Source organism: Ascaphus truei, chromosome 1 (assembly GCF_040206685.1).
Source record: "Ascaphus truei isolate aAscTru1 chromosome 1, aAscTru1.hap1, whole genome shotgun sequence".
NCBI classification, from domain to species: domain Eukaryota; kingdom Metazoa; phylum Chordata; class Amphibia; order Anura; family Ascaphidae; genus Ascaphus; species Ascaphus truei.
Window position 1 is genome coordinate 35,432,488 of NC_134483.1, and position 21,189 is coordinate 35,453,676.

Here is a 21,189-nt window from a genome sequence, read left to right on the forward strand (position 1 = left end):
ATGGCAAGGAAATGTAATTTAAATGTATGTAAATCGCTCATTAGATGCATTAATAATCAGGCCCCCATAACTATTAATCACACCGTTTCGCTGTTTTTAGAGGCACGTAACAGCTCCTGGAAATTGGATCTCACTTGAGCAGAACCGTTTAGCCGTATTCCATCACTATTTTTCCTCCCCAAACTTACTGATGAAAGGTCCACATGGGACCTGGAACGTGGTCTTTCCGCTGTTCTTGGCTGTCACATTAAAGGGAGGAACTTAATTATGAACATGTGAGTGGAGCGCTACGTTTGCCTGTGTTGTATTGGCTGCACATGCAGGATTCTCCTCACCGGAAACGGTTTCCCCGCACTTTAGAACGACCCCACACTTCCCACACCTCCAGCATTTGTCTAATGGGGAAGGAGAGTCTATTAGGAAAATAGTACCGTGCTTTCGAGATATCTCCTTCTATAAAAGGAATAATGGCCATGACTCATTTTACTGGCAGCCATATTTGACGTTCCAGTTTAATCTCTGGAGTGCAGCTGCCATCTTTATAAAGACAGAGAATTGGGGTGCGTGCTTTTTGCTCTCCTATTGGAGATTGATCACGACACAGAGCAACGTTGCACAGACCCAGCATCCTCACTAGTTTCCTACGGGAAAAAAACCCTGAACTAGATTTGTGCATCTTATGGATCTAAAACCCAGAATAATAAAAAAATAGAAAATAAATTAAAAACAAACACTCACCTTTTAAAGAATACCATCATTTACTTTACTTAAAATGCGTGGGGTAATTAATTGTATATATTTATTATTAGACAGTCCCACAGCATTCATTGAGGCTGTGAGACAGTAAGATGATATAACACAAGGGTGCTCAACTCCAGTCCTCAAGCTCCCCCCCCCCCCCACCTCCCTGCCAACAGGTCAGGTTTTCAGGATATCCCAGCTTCAGCACAGGTGGCTCAGAGGCTCAGTCAAGTTAGTGTCTGATTGAGCCACCTGTGCTGAAGCTGGGATATTCCCAATGCCTGTCCTGTTGGGAGGCTGGAGGACTGGTTTTGAGCACCCCTGATATAACAAACGTAATACTGCCAAGCTCATACTGTACATACAGACCTGAAAAGGCAAGAAGGTCCCTGCAACAGAGCGCTTACTATCTGCTAAAGAGTAGTTGATGTTCAAAGAAAGTGTGGGTGCGCGCGTGTGTGTCTCATTCAAGTCAATAGGACTTTCTGTGCAATAACGTGAAACCGGCACTATCACACTTTATTAAATAAGCCCCCTAATCTTTGATAAACTCCGTGCTTTGCACCTGTGTGATTGCTAGGAGGCTTGTGTTTGAATTACACGCTATAACAATTTTTTTTTAAAGTAATCAAACGATAGAAGCCGGCACTGCATCGGTTATACCAAAATGTTTGAAGATCCTTACAAGGAATGCACTCGGCAGCAAAATCACCGTCATTCACAAACGTTGCAATGCTCCAGCACCAATACTGCACCGGTTTTGTAGCACAGACACAGACACAGAATGTGGACTCTCTCTAACTTTATTCTTTTCTCCTCTTTGGCAGGAGGAGGACTTTGATCTTTAACCTCCCGCGTGTTGCAGAAAGAGGAAAACAATGGATTGGAGGCGGTTTGTAGATAATGTCTCGGGTGAGTAGTGTCAGCTTTTGGAAGTGGATAGAATTGTTCCTAAATCAATATAGACATTTTTCTTCTGCAAAGCGTCCTATTGATTTCATGTGCAGGCAGTCCTCGGTATCCGACGTTCCGCTTATCCACGAACGCGTTATCCGACGACGCACAATGCAGTCTCCAGACGCATTGTCTGACGCCAAATTCGCGCATCTGACGGTCACCGCCGCCGATTAACATTGGACCCGCTTTCCGACGGTCCGTTAACCGGCGGCGGTTTGCGTGACGCATTCCGTCCGATAACCAAGGACCCACTGTACTGTATTCTTCACCATATCTCAATTCTATTTTAAATTTTTTTATCTAGTACAAAATAAAAACGACTCATTATCTACTGGCTAATGGGAAGTTCGATATAGATACTGTATATATATATATATATATATGTATATATATATATATATATATTAGATAGATAGAGATAGATAATGTTACCCTTTCCACTCGTTTCTTAAACAGGGGCTTTAGATTTTCAGGTTCTATTGCCCACAGCCTCTGATTTCCCACGATCAAAAACGTGATACTGTAGCTAAAGTAGCACAAAGAAAATACAACTTAGGCCGCGTCCATAGTCCGCAAGACGTTACGTGCGCCGCAAAACAAAAGGCCGTAAGTCAATGAGGACGGCCACAGAGAGCACACGGGAGCAATGGCACGGCCGATTTTTGGCGAGACGTTTTTTATTTTGCCGCGTGGAGGCCGGGTCACGTGCGCGGTTTAGCCAATGACGCCTCCTCCACATCCCACGTATCGCCTATGCAGCTCCTACTACAGCATATCCGAGGCCTAGTGTGTAGTTACTGGAACTTATAGGCCCACCCAGTGAATACACTAACATGTGCGGCATTAAAATAGGCGACAAAATATATGAGAAATAAACTCTTTTTTTTAATGTTGGATATTTTCATTTAAATGTTCTATTATTTTTTTTTGCAACAGTAAAACTTTAATAAACAGCTCTAAATAAGGCGGTTTTCTTCTGTCCGGTATTGAATGAGATAGACAGTAACCACCATGGCAAACAGATCCCCATACAAGCTTCCAAGATACAATCATACAGTACCTTGCTGGGAGGCATGTATGATTTTCAGACATGTATGTAATGTACATCACGTATGTAGGTTAAAGCAGCAAAACATCTAACATCCTTTAATCTTTATTTTGTATTTATTTTTTTATAAATAAAGTCGTTCTTTAGTATTAGATAATACGGACTGCAATAAAAACAAAAAACAACTCCTAATGCCATTTTTTATGAGTTTTAATAATGTGCTGATCATCTTTTGGCTGCTTAGCAACCATTTATTAGATTGTAAGCTCTTGGGAGCAGGGACTCCTTTACCTAAATGTTACTTTTATGTCTGAAGCGCTTCTTCCCATTATGTGTTATTTATATGATTTGTCACATGTATTACTATGTGCATTAATGCGCTATATAAATAAAGACATACATTCATTTAAAAAGTCACGTCCACTTCCTATTTTGAAACAGGATCACACACACACACCTTTTTGAGCTCTGCCCTTTAGCAACAAAGTATCACAAACAGATATGTTGCTGTGTTCCAAACAGCAGGCTGTCCATTACTCTGAAAGCTGTAACAATGTGTTACACTACAGCTGCAGCATTCCACAGACTGCAGCACAGTCAGGAGGTGGACATTTTGATAGTCCCAAAAGCAGGATATGGCCGATCGATCACAGGAGAACGGAACGATCGGCAGCTTAGTTAATTACTTCTCATTAAAGTTACTCACATGCTGCATATATTAAAACAAAAAGACAAAAAAAAGTGAACGCAGGACTGCTGCTTTAACACTAGGTAATGTTGTCATCTTTGCCAGGGGAGGGGGAGATCAAATATATCTGGGGTCTTCAACTGGCCTCCCGGTGGCCAAATCCAGCCCTTGAAGGCCTTAGGAGTGGTCCTTATACCAGGGGTGTGCAAAGTTTTGGAGCTGCACCCCTCCCCCCCGTGCGACAGCACCAACGCCCTTCTCTGTGACCCGGCGTCATTTCATGTGACGTTACGTTACCCCGCACTGCCATTTGACGCGTGTTACCATGGCGATGCGTACGTCACATGACCCCACTGCGTTATTTGACGCTGCGTTGCCATGGCGACGCGTCCAGAAGAGTACAGAACCCCGGTAAGTTGAGGTTGCAGAGGCCTCGCGCGGACCCCTGGCATTTAACTTAAATGCCTCGGGGAAGAGAGCGGGGCTACTGCAACCGCCGTGCCCCCCCAAGAAAATCCCGCACACCCCAGTTTGCACACCCCTGCCTTAGACTGTCTGCTTAACCCGATTTCATCTTCAATGGCCAGGCAGGAACATGCAATCTGCCACACTAAAATGGTCTGGAAGCTAAGACAATATACATATATATATATGGTACATATGCAAATACTGAAAGTATATGACTTTTTGCATCTTTAAATGTATCCAAAATGACATTCTGATACTCATGGCCCCTCGACTCCTAATTTCCTTCGGATCTGGCCTCTTCGGGGAACAAGTTAGAGAGCCCTGAAATATATAGGTAGGTATATACAGGTAGATTTCACAAGTTTAGGATTTCTCTACATATACCGTATGATCTGAGCCAATTTATGGTTCCGAGATCTACAAAAGAAAAACACCCAATGTTCTTTAAGAAACAGCGGAAGGGCCCTGTGCAGCTTTATTCCTTTACGCTATAAATATAATGCATTGTATAGCGGTACGGAGTATCGTTGCACATCTGCCTTCTCAAATCTCCTTTAATTTAAAGCCTCAAAAAAAAGGGACTGCTTGAAGACTTTGCCATTTACATCACATTAAAACTAATTATATATTACTAATTGTGAGACACCTTTTAATGACGTGGAATTTAAAAAAAAAAAAAGGGAGAGGTATCTCAGAAGGGCGATCATTAATATTGTATAAAAGGGCAAACAAGTCATCAGCAAACTCCCAACCTACATTAAGAATGACATTTTACAGCCAATCCGGATTAAAAGCTCAACCCAGATTTAGGGCAAAAACATGGTGACAATTTCTCACATCATAACCATCAACATGAATTATTGAGAGGATAGGAGCCTGCATTCCCTGTGATTTCCATCACCCCGTCACGCATCAGAGGGCACCCAGAGTCACCTTTATTAATCGGAAGAAGCTCATTTATCTTATCACAGATTCATGTTGATGGTAGTGATGTGAGAAATTGTAGGATGAGTTGATCCCGGGAAAAGGAAAATGAACAGCTCGGCATTAGATACAGCAAATGGTCAACTACGTGTAATTATTACCAGAACGTTTTCCACGTGAGTGGTGTTTGATCTCTTGTTTAGGGTGGCACAGCTCATTGCTTGGGTTGTACGACAGTCTCTCTGTAGCTACTGATGGTCCATTCCGACCCTTGTCCCTTAAATAACATGTTTACACGGTGATCCAAGAGGGATCAAAACATATTACCTGTGTAGCCCTGGTAAGAAATGGGGCTATAGTTCTATCCTTCTCCTGGTATAATCCCTGGTAAGGGTAGGTTGCCAGGAGTTATCATGGGTTTCCCCCACTTCAAGCACGGGCCCTGAGTGGTGGAGGTAGGTCACCTGACCCTGTGTCAAAGCAAGAGACACAGGGGCGGTGCCTGCTGATATCATAAAAGAGCGGTGCACTTCCTATTTAGTGTGTGTTCTGTTAGTCTGACAGTAGTGATAGTGACTTAGTGAGGAGAGGAGTGATCAGCTCATGAGTAGAGCTGATATAGCTGTAGTCAGTGAGGTGGACCAAATACCTCTCACCCTGCTTAGGGGGTGAGGGAAGAGCTAGCCCCACTCTGGATGCCCTTTGGTCTAGAGTGGCGGCAGGATCATCACAAGGGAGAACAGTAGTGGACTGTGCATCCCTGTACCTGTCGGCTGCTGCTGCTGCCCAAGAGAATAAAGAGACTGCTGCTTTTAAAGATAATCCTTGTGCGAGACTGGAATCTCTCAATCCCTGGGAGGGGGATTTCTGTGGTAGGGATTCCACCCCGCATCCCTGGGCCTTATTACAGATGGAGGCGCTGCACCATTGAACGAGAATGAAGGCATTCACCCCAGTAACCTGTTCCTGTTGTCCCCCATGTCATCGCGGGAGACTCAGGCCCTCCTGTTGCCAGCAGGTATGCACCACACAGAGACACCTAACCAGACCCCAGAACACCTTAGGGGACCTGATCTACGATAAGGGGGGGTAATAGGGGCTAGACCTATATCTGCAGTCAGCCCAAAAATTCCTAATACAATAAAGCAGACAGATAGTCTTCAAATAATGTTCTTTTTAATTGGGGTTATTACACCTGGGCTATATATCAGGAATCTGTCTGATATGACTGAGAACCAAAAACGATGTGGTCACAGCAAACTGTCTAAAAACACCAAAAAAATAAAATGTTATTAACCAAATAGACTCATTAAGTGCTACATATATACACGCAGTGTCAAGTGTTAAAAATCCCCGGTGGTGGGATACAAAGGTAAACTGAAACAATGCCAGTATACAGATAGATATAGGGAAATCATCTGTAGTGTAACAATATCCCCTGAGAGTAACTGTCACAAACCGCTTGGTTTGTATCAAGGTAAGCAGATAAATAATCTTATGAATCCAAATGATGTCAGTATGGATGTCTCAAATAGTGTAAAATATCCGGTCATAGCGGTGATTAGCAGCATATTCAGTGTTGGTTACCATTTACAATTGAGAATATATCGTTATGTCCCTGGTTGTTACAGAAGGGGGTTAATAATAATAGGGTGTAGTGATTCATTCAGCTACTGTATGTCAGCATACATCTCTTAGGCCCGGGCCATAGATGTTTGGGGAGAGCGGAGGCGCGCTAACGCTGAGGCTCGCCTGCATCAGTTAGCGCGATTGCACGTACTGGCAGGCGAGCCAGCGTGCGCGAAGGTAGCCGGGGGGAGGTGGTTGGAGGCGGGGTCAGTGCGTCGCTGGGCCAATCGCCCGCGACGCACTGACGTCAATGTCACGGCGCCGACGTCACGGCGCCGTGACGTTGACGCTGGTGTGCTGCGATTGGAGGGTTTCAGCCGACAGCACGCTGAAAAACAGCTTGGCGCTCGGCTGAAACCTCCAACTCCTGAGCACGCCTGCGGACGCTCGCGTGAGCCCCCTCTCAAGGCATCCTCATTGAGGATGCAGGGGCTCAGCGCGGAGCGTCCGCATGCCTCAGCACGGCCTGTCCATCTATGGACACGGCCTTAGGCTGCGCTTATAGTGATGGCGAGAGAGACGTCGCGTCAAAACAAATGTATTGACGCCGTCGCGTGCGCTTATAGTAGGCCCGGCGCGATGGCTTGGTCGCGATCTCTGGAAGTCACTTCAATTTGATTTACCCAGTGACCGCAGCGTAACATCAGCGTCGCCATTGTCGGCACTATAAGCGCGGACTAACACAGCAGAGCAGATCCATACAATATGGTGTAATTCCAAACTCTTTACACCCTACTGTAGGTTCTGTCTATATTCAGCAAGTGTAGTGACTGATCAATCAGAAGGTGCAATGTAACCCATGAAAGATCCCCTGTATTTATTAAAACAGGGGTAAAGCGCAAGCCACAATATAGTATTTAGATATACTTTTAATTGCATAATACTTGCGCACATACTTTGCACTTGCAGAGAAAACCTATTTAAGCTGTAAGGTGATTACATACATTTGCTGCATTGCTGTGGATCTCTGTGTAAGTATCCAGAGTCAGCCTTAGGCTGTGTCCATAGAGACTGCAGCCGCGCGGAGGCTGAGGGAAAGAGGATGCTTTCCCTGGCCTTAGTACAAGCGCCGTGGGTGGGCCAGTGATGTCCTCCCCTCATTGGGAGAACCGCTCACGTGACCACCCTATCGCGCGAGAAATCAGTTTTGACTGATTTCACGCACATCGCACACCCCCTCCCGCTTCCATGCGATCATTGCCTTTAGGCAGTCTGATCGCTCAGCGTGCGGACACGTCTGTGCGGTCTGCCCCTGTATGGACGCAGCCTTAGCCACATCCCCCTCATAGAGACAAAGTTACATCTGAAAAGTCCGTATGTATCAGTCATGTTCACTCTAAGGCTGCGCTTATATTGCCGGCGACGCGACGTCACGGCAAAACAAATGTATTGCTGCTGTCTCGTGCGCTTATAGTAGATGCGGCGCGACGGAGTAACGGCTTGGTCGCGATCGCTGGGAGTCAAGTCAATTTCATTTTTCCAGCGCCCGCAGCATGATGTCACCGTTGTGTCGCTGTTGCCGGCACTATAAGCGCAGCCTAATAGTATAAAACCACTGTTATACAACCAGTTTACAGGTGTACTCTCAGGTGTGTCTGTCCCCACCACCCGGCGCCATCGTCATGACGCCAGTTAAAACCCGACGACCGTTTCACGCGTCTTTCACGCTTCTTCAAAGGGGGGGAGGAAGGGAAACGGTTTGTATTTTTCTATGTTTCTAGATACTTCACTATTACTTGTTTATTAAGGTTGAGCGGTTAGCATTTTTCTGCCCTTAAATAACATGTCATACTTCTAGAACTCTGAAATGTTACTTACGTTTTGTGTTAACCAGTAAAAAAGTAAAAAAAAGTAGACCAATAACAAAGATGTATTATTCAGGGTAAGTATCAACCCTTCCCTGTCCCAGTGACCTGCCAGTCAGTACTTTGCAATAACTTGCTGGCTTTTCTTCCAGTACAAACCACGTAAAGCATTTGGAAACTTTCGGACTCAGGGTGGTTTCTTTTATAAAGAAAAAAAAATCAGTCCGGGTGGAATGACACCTTTAATGCAAACTAAGGAAATAAATGATGTCGCTAAAAGAAAGCCCAAACAAAATGTACATCAACAGGTACAATTCACAGGGAGGAACAGAAGTCAACGTTTAATAAAACCAAATCCTCAGATGAGCACGAGATCACGATGCTCACACGCAGAATGTGGATGGGGAAGATTCGGTTCCCATAGCTGCTGAGCACACATCTCTTCCTGTTCAGTAAAGCTTGAAGTCTCGGTCCCTTTAAGGGTAGGTGCCCCTGTGGAATTTATGTGTATTCTGTATGTACTCAAATCACTTTTCGGCAAGGCTTCCCCATTCACTTCCCAGACAGCCACTGAGTCTTTAAAGAAGATTGTTCTTTTTTTCTTCTTCTTGGAGCCTTAGGAAGGGTGATTTAAATAATAGATTTGGTATTTATTTTCACTGACTCAGAGTTTAATAACATCTAGTAAGCAATGTGTGGAATTTGCATGCTGTTTAATTACAATGAAGCCCCGGCAGGTACCTGCTGAGCAAAATGTCACATTATGAAATGATGATGCTGGCTTCTGTGTTCCACACTTCAAGAGAAAAGGATTACATGGACTAAGAAACCCATTATGCCAGCTCTCCGCGATTCCAAGACATTCATTGCTCAATTCCTTCCACCCATTTACAGATTCCCCCCCCCCCCCTATTTAACTTCCCGTTTTATGAATCTTACAATCTGAGGGGCCAGTACCTTAGTGAATAAACCTATATAAGTGATCTTCAGCATGTCTCAGTGATGCAGGACCTGCCGAAAGAACAGACCGAGAGACTATATCCCAAAGATGTATGTGTATGTACAGTATGTATGTCTTTATTTATATAGCGCCATTAATGTACATAACGCTTCACAGCAGTAATACACGTGACATAGTAGTATAAACAACACGAAGAAGCGCTTCAGACATAAAAGTAACATTTAGGAAAAGGAGTCCCTGCTCCGAAGAGCTTACACTCCAAGATGTCCATCTTGTGGTCCCAGTATCTACAGGAGAGTCCGGATGATTTGATTGCCTGGTTGAGGCGGAGGAAAAGACACACCGCCTTCCCACTTCAGGATTCCTTTTCACTTCCTCAGGGTTCTTCCTTTAGATCTTCACAACGTCCACCCCAGCCCTCCCCGCCCTGGTCAGGGAGCAGCACTGAGAATGTCTGTCACACATTTGCAGATCCCTCTTCTGCCAGCCAACTGAATTAAACAGGAACCACGATTGCTGCAGCCCCCCATTTGTATTTGGCTTTGGATTCAGATTTGGGCCTTTGCCTTATCCTGTCTGAAACCCACATTCAGTAAAAGTTAGTGTTCCACCTGCGCCTCTTGCCGAACAGTGATGTACAGTGGGATGTCGCTGGTAGAAGAGGCGAGTTTTGTTGTACTAGATCTAGTACTGCTGCAAACCAATGTAAATACAAGATAATCTCTCTGTGGTGCACAACAAATCAGTCACAGATTAGACTCTGAACTCTTCAGGAATCCCCCGTTCTTAACGTGTAAGTATTAGGTTTAGTGCTCATCCCTATATTGTATCATAAGAACTACTGTATTTGCTTCACACTGTAATTTTTGTAAAAAAAGTACATTTTCAAGCATCAATATATGTCACGTTATGGGGGCCCAATCAGAAAATCTGATTGAGGATTGACGCCGTTTTGGCAACGCGTCATGTGATGACACACATAGTGACGCCGCCGCGTCATCTGACTTCGCGATGCGGATGGTAAAGGGCTGCTCTCTTACAGTTCTCTCCCACAGCTATCAGTTTCATTGCTGTGGGGGGGAGTGCTGGGCCTCTGTAAGTGTGATAGCAAATTTTGGGGGTGCAAATGCACCCTTGCACCCCCACCTGGTTGCGCTACTGTCGAGTTCATTGTCACCTCTTTATACCCCGTGTGCATAACTGTAATGAGATATATGTCATTCTGTGTCTCGGACTGTTACTAATTTCTGCCGAGCCTGAATAAATCTGTCCAAAGACATCAGTTGATAAATATTCTTTACATTTGACACAGGAGCAAATCAAAATCTGAGCTGTGCCACTAGATCCTTTCCTTTAGGATCCGTCATACAGATCGCCCCCCCCCCCCCCCCCGTACTCACACAACAACTGTCAGAATGAAACCACATGATGAATCCAGCTCGGTCTTTAGTATAGCTTCAAGGGACACTGAGATCCAGACAGTGCGACATGTGGCAGGTACAGATAGCACCCAATAGTTACTGCTGAGCGGGATTTTACCTGTGTGTAATTTGGCAGGGGACGGCTTCTATACAAGAACTCTTCAGCTAGAAAATCTGTTAACCCATATAAGGCTAAGTACTTGGTGGAGGCTGCTGCACACGTGCCTAGCATCCTGGCAGCGCGTGCACAGCTTAAATCCGCGATCTGCGGTCTGTAGGGAGCGATGGGAGGTGCGGGGGGCGCAGCCATGACAGGGGGAGATGGCAATTGGTCAACAGCAGCTGTGCTCCATTGGTCCAAACTATCTGCCCTTGTATTGGCTCCCAGCGCACCACGTGACCGCATCGCTGCACGGGAACACAATCGTGTTGTATCCCATGCTGGCTGACGCGCCACCGCAATGCGTGAGCCAACACGCAAGAAGACACTGGAGTCTGCCACTATTGAGGCGAGTGATTGGCGTGTGGCGCGCGCCGCGTCACCACCGGTGACCTGGCCTAAGGGGTATAGATCCTCAGAAGTCTGTTAAATACTTAAACTTCAGGTAACGTACAGTATCATTATGTGATACGGGGGATCTTCAAAGCTCAGTAATGATGCGTTAAGTGCTGTTTCCAGCCATAATGGACATTAGTGCTAATGATGAGCAAAAGAGGGGTTCCCTCTAACAACGCATGTCCCGGAGCTCTGTTACAGACACCGCTGGGATGTAACGTTAGTTAGGTCCTAGCAAAAGGTGCTACTCACATCCAGACCCTGAAACATGTCTGCAACAGGGCCTGGAAGAGTGTAAAACCACCGTTAGTTAAATGATACCTATTATATTGTTATTTACAGGGTTCTTCTCCTATCTTCTCTTTTTTTTACTTCAATGAAACTTCTATTCAGGGTCTGCATGGGAGTAAAGCCACCTTCAGATAAGACAGGATTAACGCCATGTTACATGAAGCCAACTACACATGGCGTTAAGCCATTGCTAATGATATCACTAACGACCGTTATTTTTGCATGTATTTAGCTTGGAGGAGACCCATTAAATGGAGGAAACCCAACGCCTGTTACCTAATTAGGTAACGTCACATTAGGAGGCCAGATTTAACGGACTTCTGAAGATCTACCCCTAAGTGTTGTCTTAGAACTTCAAGTCTGTTAACAATATGAGAACATGAGTGCAGACGGTTGAGTGATACTACCTTCCAGTGAGTGCCACTTGATTAGCTCTGCATAAACAACCTTAAAATCGTGACCCGGGTTACAGGGAGTTACATGACGACACACATTAGGACGTAATGCATAACATTCTGGAACCAGAATGTCTCTTCCCTTGGAATCTCGTTGATTCAGGCAAATTCTAAAGGAAATAACGGGGATTGCCAATTCAATTGTGAAAACAGACAGCTTGAAAAGGTCTCCTGTGAGAGTTGAAATCTTTGTGTAATGAAAAATACGAAAGTACATTTACTGAAGTCTCCTGGCTGAAAAATTGGTACAATATGTAGTTCACAATTAAACAAGGGAGGACTGCTAGATTCTGCGCTGCCATCAGCATTTTCTGCCAGCGATTTATAAACTAGGGAATAAATTTCCCTGTGCACTAAATATAATCGGACTGCTTGGGTTTAGTTTTTACCCTCCTGATTGTTTCCATCAGCTGCCTCATTTCGCTGCTGCAGTGGCCGGCAGAACGCAAATGAAGTTTGAGGACACCGGGGCAGAAGATTGAGTGACACTGCCTTCCAGCGAGAGACTCTCAGTAGTTCTGCATAAATTACCTTAAAAAGAAGACCTGAGTGCCTAGAGAAATAAATATTCCCTTATGGGCAGTAGGAATTCAATGAACAGCCTAAAGCAGAGCTCTTCAACTGTTCTACACAGGGGTTAGATCAGGGTTTTTTAAACCTTTTTTAGTTAGGGAACCTTATAATTACATTGTGAAATCCCAACCCTCTCTAATAGCGCGTCTGAGATCAGATGCATTGTAAGGAACCCCAACCCTCTCTAATAGCGCGTCTGAGATCAGATGCACTGTAAGGAGCCCCAACCCGCTCTAATAGCGCGTCTAAGATCAGATGCATTGTAAGGAACCCCAACCCTCTCTAATAGCGCGTCTGAGATCAGATGCATGGTAAATTCTTCTGTATTTGGTGCAATTTTCAAATGGCCTGAAAATTGCAGAGAACTCTTTAGGGATACCTGGGGAACACAAGGCTTCCTAGGAACCTTGGTTGAAAAACACTGGGTTAAATCCAAACATTTAGGCATAGAAGAGCCACAAGGTTATTGTAATGTCATTTTAGATACATTTAAAGGCTTAAACATTCTTATAATTTCAACAATTTGCAAGCAAGCATTGTATTTTTACATTATTACCTTAACTTGCAAGTGAGCTTCAATGTGAAAAACTGCACTCAGCTGCCTGAGCAACTAGTGTGAAATTAGCAGGAGCAGGGTCCAATGGCCTCATCAAGTGCCTTTGAGAGATGCATTTGGCCCATGGGCCCCAGTTGAAAGATATGGTACACACTACGGCACTTTTGTGCATAGCCTCAGTTGGCTACATCTTGAGAAAGATAATAATAATAATAAATATATCTATATATATATATATATAAGTTGAAATATTATTGTGTGCTCATTTGCATGTCTTAGACAGGTCTGCAACCCTGCCTTTCACCATTATCGCCCAGCGTACAGCGCTTCCACTGTAGCAAGGGATTCTGGGAAATGACATGCAAATGAGCACACAGTGCCACCTTTTGCTTCAAATCCACATGACATGGACCCTTATAAGTTTATGCCTGCTGCATTACACAGGTTTAAAGCACAGCCTGGGTTAAGATGCATAGTATATATATTTTTTTCACCCTTGAATTTTACATCCAATAAATCATAATTTCATAATAAACACAACACTGGTGATGATGACACTAGACTTGTTAAACAAAAAAATCATTTTAATACCCTTGCTCAAATCAGGCGACTTTACGGGGGGGAGGGGAGAGGGCGCAAAACAGCAGCACATGATTAATCAGAGAAAAAAATGCCAGTGCTGTTAAAGATTTGTTTCTTTTATATTGTGTTAGAATACTTCTCTCCTTCCTTCATTTCCCGAGTAGTTTTACTTCCCCCGACCATCATGACCAAATAGTGACCGTGTGACTGCACCAAGATCACTGTCAGAATGACCTCTTAACAGGTACATCCTTACAGATAGTTACATCCTTACATAGTTACATAGTAGATGAGGTTGAAAAAAGACATACGTCCATCAAGTTCAACCTATGCTAAATTTGGACGACAGATACTGTATCCTATATCTGTACTTACAATATACTGTATTGATCCAGAGGAAGGCAAACAAAACCCCCCAGTGAAATATCATCTAATGATGTTAGGTACCAGAATAAAGCCACAGCTACTGTATTTACAGTACTGTATCTGTTAGCAAATGTATTGCTTATAAATATGAATACAAGCACCTGCAGGCTATATTGCTTGTAACAGATAAAATACACTCCACCTTTAGTTTCCAAAAATGTCATAAGTTTAATCTTTCTGAAAATCGTCCTTTTCTGCCCCACGTTACTGTCTCAGCCTTAAATCTATGGTGGAAATACGACACAACCATGCTAAGGAATTGTTTAGGGTCCAACCAATCTCATGGTTCCTTATTGATTTTCATGTATTGAAAATGACCCCAATAGAATACAATTGGTGCGTGGCCCATCTCACCCATGTGCCCTTATACTGTGATAGTATAGAGGAGGCTCTTGGCATCTGGTGGAAGGGAGAAAAGGTTTAACACTCAGTCTTCAACCAAGAAAATAAACCAACTCAACTTTCTGTGTGACCATGTAGTGGTTACTGTATGTATCCAGTCTCCCGGGCGCCAAAGTATGTATGCAAATATGTATGTCTTTATTTATATAGCGCCATTAATGTACATTGCGACATGGCAATCAAATAAATAATAAATACTATAAATAACATGTAACGGGAAGAAGTGCTTCAGACATAAAAGTAACATTTAGGAAAAGGAGTCCCTGCTCTGAAGAGCTTACAATCTAATTGGTTGGTAGGAAGGATGCACAGAGACAGTAGGAGGGTGTTCTGGTAAGTGCATCTGCAGGGGGCCAAGCTTTATGTATGAGGTGTAAAGTATAAGCCATGGAGCAACTCATATGCTTCCTTAAGCAAGTGTGTTTTGAGGTGGGTCTTAAAGGTGGATAGAGAGGGTGCTAGTCGGGTATTTAGGGGAAGGGCATTCCAGAGGTGTGGGGCAGTCAGTGAGAAAAGGTTTAAGGCGGGAGAGGGCTTTAGATACAAAAAGGGGCAGAGAGAACAGATTGGTTGCAAAAAACAGCATCAGGTTTATGGAAGGGCAAACCCCATTACCTTAAGATACATTTGGAGCTCTTTTTTACTTCTGTTCTACCCCAGTATTGTAACTCAGATAAATTACTCACATTGTGAGTATTTAAATAAGAATTCATTGGCTTATACATCCAGACAGAAGTGCTTATTTCAGTAACATCTCTGCTTTTTATATCTATGTTAAAGCTGCAGTTCAAGCAATATCCTACATGTGTGTGTTTTTTTTTAAATAAATAAGTTCTGTACTATGAAAAAATACTTGTAGCATTAAAAAAAAAAAAAAACAACTCTGAATTACATTTTTAATGTATTATAATGTAACAAGCCTTTTGTTTCTATATCAACCATTTACAAAGTCACAGATACTGAGTCAATACTCCTCTGCAGCCATTTAGTGAACACCCGAGCCGAATCTTCGCCGATAGATCGTCAATCTAGCTAAGTACTTCTCATTGTGGGGATTGTATTGATGCACATATTAAGGGGGGGGGGAATAAAATGTAAAAAAATAAATAATGCAGCAGCTAGGACTGCCGCTTTAAAGCAGAAAACTGGTCAGGAAATAAAAACGACAAAAGAAAAAATATAATAATAATAATAATAATAGCATGTTCTTGTATAGCGCTGCTAGTTTTATGAAGCGCTTTACAGAGACAATTTGCAAGCACAGGTCCCTGCTCTGTGGAGATTACAATCTATGTTTTTGGTGCCTGAGGCACAGGGAGATAAAGTGACTTGCCCAAGGTCACAAGGAGGCGACACCGGGAATTGAAGCAGGTTCCCCTTTTTCAAACTCAGTGCCAGTCAGTGTCTTTACTCACTGAGCCACTTCTCCGAAAAAAAATAGCCCTTAAATCAATGTGATATATACTGTACATACACATACAGATTTAGAAAAATGAACATTTAAGCCCAATATTATGTGGTTCTGCACTTATCCGTTTTTATTGATAAATATGTCCCCTATGTATTATGCAGCTGAGACCCTGGTTTGATGTATCAATTCACTTTCCACCTACTGTATTCTGTGCTGTGTGAGTCATGGTACCATATGAGATAGGTGTGGACAGAGGGAGTTACACGATGACACACGTATTAGGATATAATATACAGAATTCTACAACCACTGTCACTTCACTTGCAAAGGGCTTATGCAAACAAAATAATATATATATTTATTTTTTTAATGGATGGGGTTTGCTAATTTAATTGTGGGAAAAAACAGCTTGAATAAGGATCCTGTGGGACTTGAAACCATTATGTATTGGAAAAAATAAAGTACATTTACTAGTCTCCTGGCTGATTTATTTATTTTATTTTATTTACAAAATACACACCTTATTTATCAGAGAAAATGAATCCCATTAAAAGGGCAGATCTACTTTGATAAACTGGTTTCCTTGCACTGGTATTGCCCCGGGGAGGGGGAGGGGGTGGGAGTAGGGGGCAGAGAGAGATTTCATGGCACCAGTAACAATCAGCACTACAGAAAATAGCAAATAATGATGCGTGCGCTAGAAATAAACCCAATAAAAAAAGAAGCAGGAGTGGAACAGTTCAAGGTGTCTGGTCTGAGCGCTTAGTTTGCTCGTTTCCAGGTAATAAGTTACCAGGCAGCTTAACATCCAGCCTGCCCCAGGCAAATATGCCACTGAGGCACCGTCACACAAAAGCGTTATTTTGTGCAAACGTTAAATCCGTTACCAGCCACAAACTGAAGATATCTCTCCACCTGAGCTTGTCCTACGCAGCGGTTATTGAATGTAAACAGTCAGACAGCAGCGATTGTGATGTCACCTGTAAGTAAGGGGTGTTTTATGGCTCTGTGGCAGGGGGGCTCAACTGCATTCCTCATGACCCCCCCCCCCAACAGGTCAGGTTTTTAGGATATCCCTGCTTCAGCACAGGTGGTGGTCTTCGACCGAGTCACCTGTGCTGAAGCAGGGATATCCTAAACACCTGACCTGTTGGGAGGGGGGGGGGGTCTTGAGGACTGGAGTTGAGCACTGCTGCTCTGTGAGAGGTGTATAAAATATCAGCGATCCCTAGCATGCTACTGTACAATCGAAACCGCCTGGATACTTCCGCTTTCGATGTGTCTGAACCTGCCTAGCAATATGAATGACCTGCCTAGCAATGTCCCACCTGCTCTCCCAACACTCGTTTCCATGGGAGAACCCCAGCGCTGCTTGTATAGGGGATATCAGTGATTACCCTCCCATGTAGGCTGGAGTGGTACTGCAACTCAGGGGGTGCTCAACTCCAGTCCTCAAGCCTCCCCAACAGGTCACGCTTTCAGGATATCCCTGCTTCAGCACAGGTGTCTCAGTCGAAGACTGCACCACCTGTTACACAGTTACATAGTAGATGAGGTTGAAAAAAGACGTAGGTCCATCACCTGTGCTAAAGCAGGGACTGATTGAGCCACCTGTGCTGAAGCAGGGATAGCCTGAATACCTGACCTGTTGGGGGTGGGGGGTGGGGAGGAGGCTTGATAACTAATTTGAACAGAACCTAATTTTGTTGCGTTACGGGGTTACCAGAGGTTGGCGGGTGACACAGATGTAGTAGACATTATTACCCACTTTAACACACATGATAATACGTTAAATAACATGGGTCACTGTTGGTTTCAGTAGCACTAATGGTAGATAAAGTGACTTGCCCAAGGTCACAAGGAGCTGACACCGGGATATGAGCCAGATTCCCCTGCTCCAAACTCGGGGTCATTGTTTACAGTCAGTGTCTTTACTCACTGAGCTACTCCTCCTCTCAGTAGATAGGAAAAGGGGGTCTCAGAGGACCACTTGCAGATAAAAATTTAAGACCCAGGCCAAATATCTCAGATCATATTCAGCTGCCAGTGCCCAACAAGCCGAGGTGTGAACCATATGACATGTACAATGCAATATACTGCACACATTGCTATTAAATATGCAGAAAATCAGAAGCATCATTAAAATATAACCAGTACATGCTGTGAACAATGCAGCATATACTTTGCACTTAGTGTAAAAATCGGAGGTATGTTGCATTATACTGTGTAAGTGCTGAAGCTGGAAACCTGTGCATCGCTGCGTTATATCAGGGTAACACCATGTCAGGGTTATAAGAGCAGTGGAAATCTGAGGTACTTAGTGATGTGCTGCTGCATGGGGTGAAACGGTCGCTGTGACATCTATACAAAACCTGAAGAAGATCTGTTATCTAAACGGACGTAGCTTGTCACAGATACATTTGGGTTCAGACACGTGTAGGTGGGTAATATGGTAGCAATTCACATTTTCAACCCCAATTAACAAGACCTTTAGAAATTGAGATAATCTGCACTAAACATTTTCCATTACACAAGTTACTATGTGCTAAGAAATACTGCTGATGGGCCGTGGTTGAAGTAAAATGAACGAGTTGTGCTGGTTTTTATCAGAACTATATTTGGGTGTATAAATGGGTTTACAAGAGTATTGTGGGTGACAGCTAGGGAACATGGGTCTCTGAGGCTCCCAGGACTCTTTATAATCAGAGGCATCCCCAATACCTCCGATCATATCCAGGAATATTGTAGCAATAAGGTACTAGAACTCAACTGCCACATCTAAACCAAAGTGTCTGTATTCCGGACACAGGACAATATTGTGCGATGTCATCAAGTGACCGATGAAATGGTTTCTTTTAAACAGTGGTCAAAATGGCTTTACAAAGTACTGGTTCCATTTGGGAAAAAGCCATTTTAGCCATAGTTTAGATAGAAGGATGCATACATTTAAAAGCAAAACAGGAGATAGGTTTCCTAATATATATATATATATATATATATATATATATATATATATATATTCAAAAGTGGAACCATAAATTGGTTAATAAAAAAAAGTAGTGGTGATATTGAGTGGTTGGTTAAAATGCAATGGTATTCCTGCCCAACTAGTACTGTCACAATCTGCCAGCTGTGTGTAAAACAAAATTGTCAGCAATCCTGGGACATTCTTGATAGCCTTTCGTTGCACAGTAATGCATTGCAGACACTTCTGACAGTGTGGGTGTTAATTCAAGTATTCTTACGCATTTCCACATCGTAGACCATTACAATAATTTATGTTTACTTTTTTTATATGTAGTCTTTTTATCAGCATATTGTATAAACTGTCACTTAATTATAAACACAAATCAGATTAAGATTAATAGGTCCTCTCCATGCCAATGTGTAAATTCAGGTGATGCCCTAAAATCAGTGCCACTGCCCAGCTGCTTATCCTGCCACTGGACAAATAAAGGCAGCAATAAGGCACCCTGCCCTGTCAAACACACCAGACCTAGAGGCCACCTGTGCTGAAGTAGGGATATCCTGAAAACCTGACCTGTTGGGGGGTCATGAGGAATGGAGTTGGCCAACTAATTCTTTATTATCATGACTTTAGATAGGACAATTAAGATGAGTGACACTTGCAACACAATAAAGTTAGTACATAGTCAATGTTTGGGGCCCAATAGGGGATTAATGTTATGGTATGTTTCACTGAGTGATTGCAGGGTGACTGGGGAAGTGTTTTGTAGAAAGAGGTACATAGCTAGATCAAAAGGCAAACATAAACCTCATTTCCTTAATACACAGTCACAGTGGCTGGCAAATCATTAAGCTGGTCTCTTACATCAAAGGGGTTAACCATGTGCCTAATATATTCTCATTCCCATCCTGGCCAATATCAGTCCAGGGTTTTATACCCAGCTCAATGCTAAAGCCAGGGAAACCATTCCCTACAACTTCCCCCCTGAGAGAATCATACAGAATAACCAAATATACCAGCAAGAAAAAACATATCATGCTATCAAGCGCTGAAACAGTGATTCAACCAAAATGCCACCGGTATTAATAGTGGCCAGAAATAAAGATACACTCAGATCAGCCTGGGTAATCATTCCCTATGAACAGAAGAACTGCAGCAATAATAATAATGTGCAGCAATGTGTAGGTGAGCAGCAGCAAGAATAATGTGCAGCAATGTGTAGGTGAGCAGCAGCAACGGCACATGCTATTCACATAACACAAGCCTGTCACACATATATATATAGGCAGGGGACATACAGTATACACATACACCTGCTCACAATACTGAGGGGATATAAAGTGATGGTCACAGATAGGAGACTCACCCGGGTGTAAAGTTCAAAGACAGACATGTCCTGTGCGGGAGATCACACGGCAGAGGTGGAAGGGATCCAGTGAGGTGATCGGATTGATCCCATTCAGAGGGGCTCAGTGATCGCACGGGAGGTGTCCGGGTCCCGGGGGTGAGGAGGAGGAGGGTCCCGGGGTGAGGAGGAGGGGTCGCCGGGTCCCTTGTGCTGCCAGGAGACCTGCACTTCGCACAGCCTCCCTTATTATCCCTGTGACTCGGGCTGAGTGTGTGTGAGTGTGTGTGTGTGTGTGTGCTGCTGCTCCTCCTCAGGCCGCTCCCTGCTCAGGTATGGGAGGAGTGCAGGCTGACACACCGGCTCCTATACATAACAAGGCACATATACTATAGTGCTGCTTGAGGCGGGAATGCATCTAAGAGAAATCAGTAGGATATTTTGGGGTTGGTACATGTGGGGGGGCATTTTTCTTTTTTGCCCAACTTTTGCTTTGAGATACATAATTTCACACACACACACACACACACACACACACACACACACACACACACACACACACACATTTCACACACACACACACACACACACACACACACACATGCATATACTGTAGATACTTGAACACACTCATACTCGTACATAATATATATGTCTATACACTCACAAGAGCACATATACACATTTGCTGTTGGTACACCCTGGTATTCAGCACAGTCACGCTGCATATAAAGAGCTGGGGGGAGATTATCCTAAGCTGATCTGGAAAGTGCTAAACCCCCATACCAGATCCAAGTCACTGTAACTCTCTGTGCTTTATGTACATGTTAAACAAATATAGATTGTAAGCTCTTTGGTGCAGGAAGTAATTATGCTTTGCACCTGTATTGTGCTTCGATGAACAAACCCATATACTACTACTACGACTATTAATAATTATTACTACTAATAATAATAGCATATGTGAGGTTTTGCCAGAAAT

At 43.6% G+C, this 21,189-nt stretch overlaps 1 protein-coding gene across 2 annotated transcripts in view; it reads right to left on the minus strand.

Annotated features, from left to right (window-relative positions):
- MYO5B (myosin VB) overlaps positions 1-20,511 on the minus strand; it is a 340,466-nt gene extending 319,955 nt beyond the window's left edge. For both annotated transcript variants that reach the window (XM_075586196.1, XM_075586185.1), the window contains exon 1: positions 20,229-20,511. In XM_075586196.1, coding sequence (XP_075442311.1) covers positions 20,229-20,255 — 27 coding nt within the window. In that variant the 5' untranslated portion in view covers positions 20,256-20,511. The remainder of the gene's footprint in view (positions 1-20,228) is intronic.
- Positions 20,512-21,189: the final 678 nt, after the last annotated feature.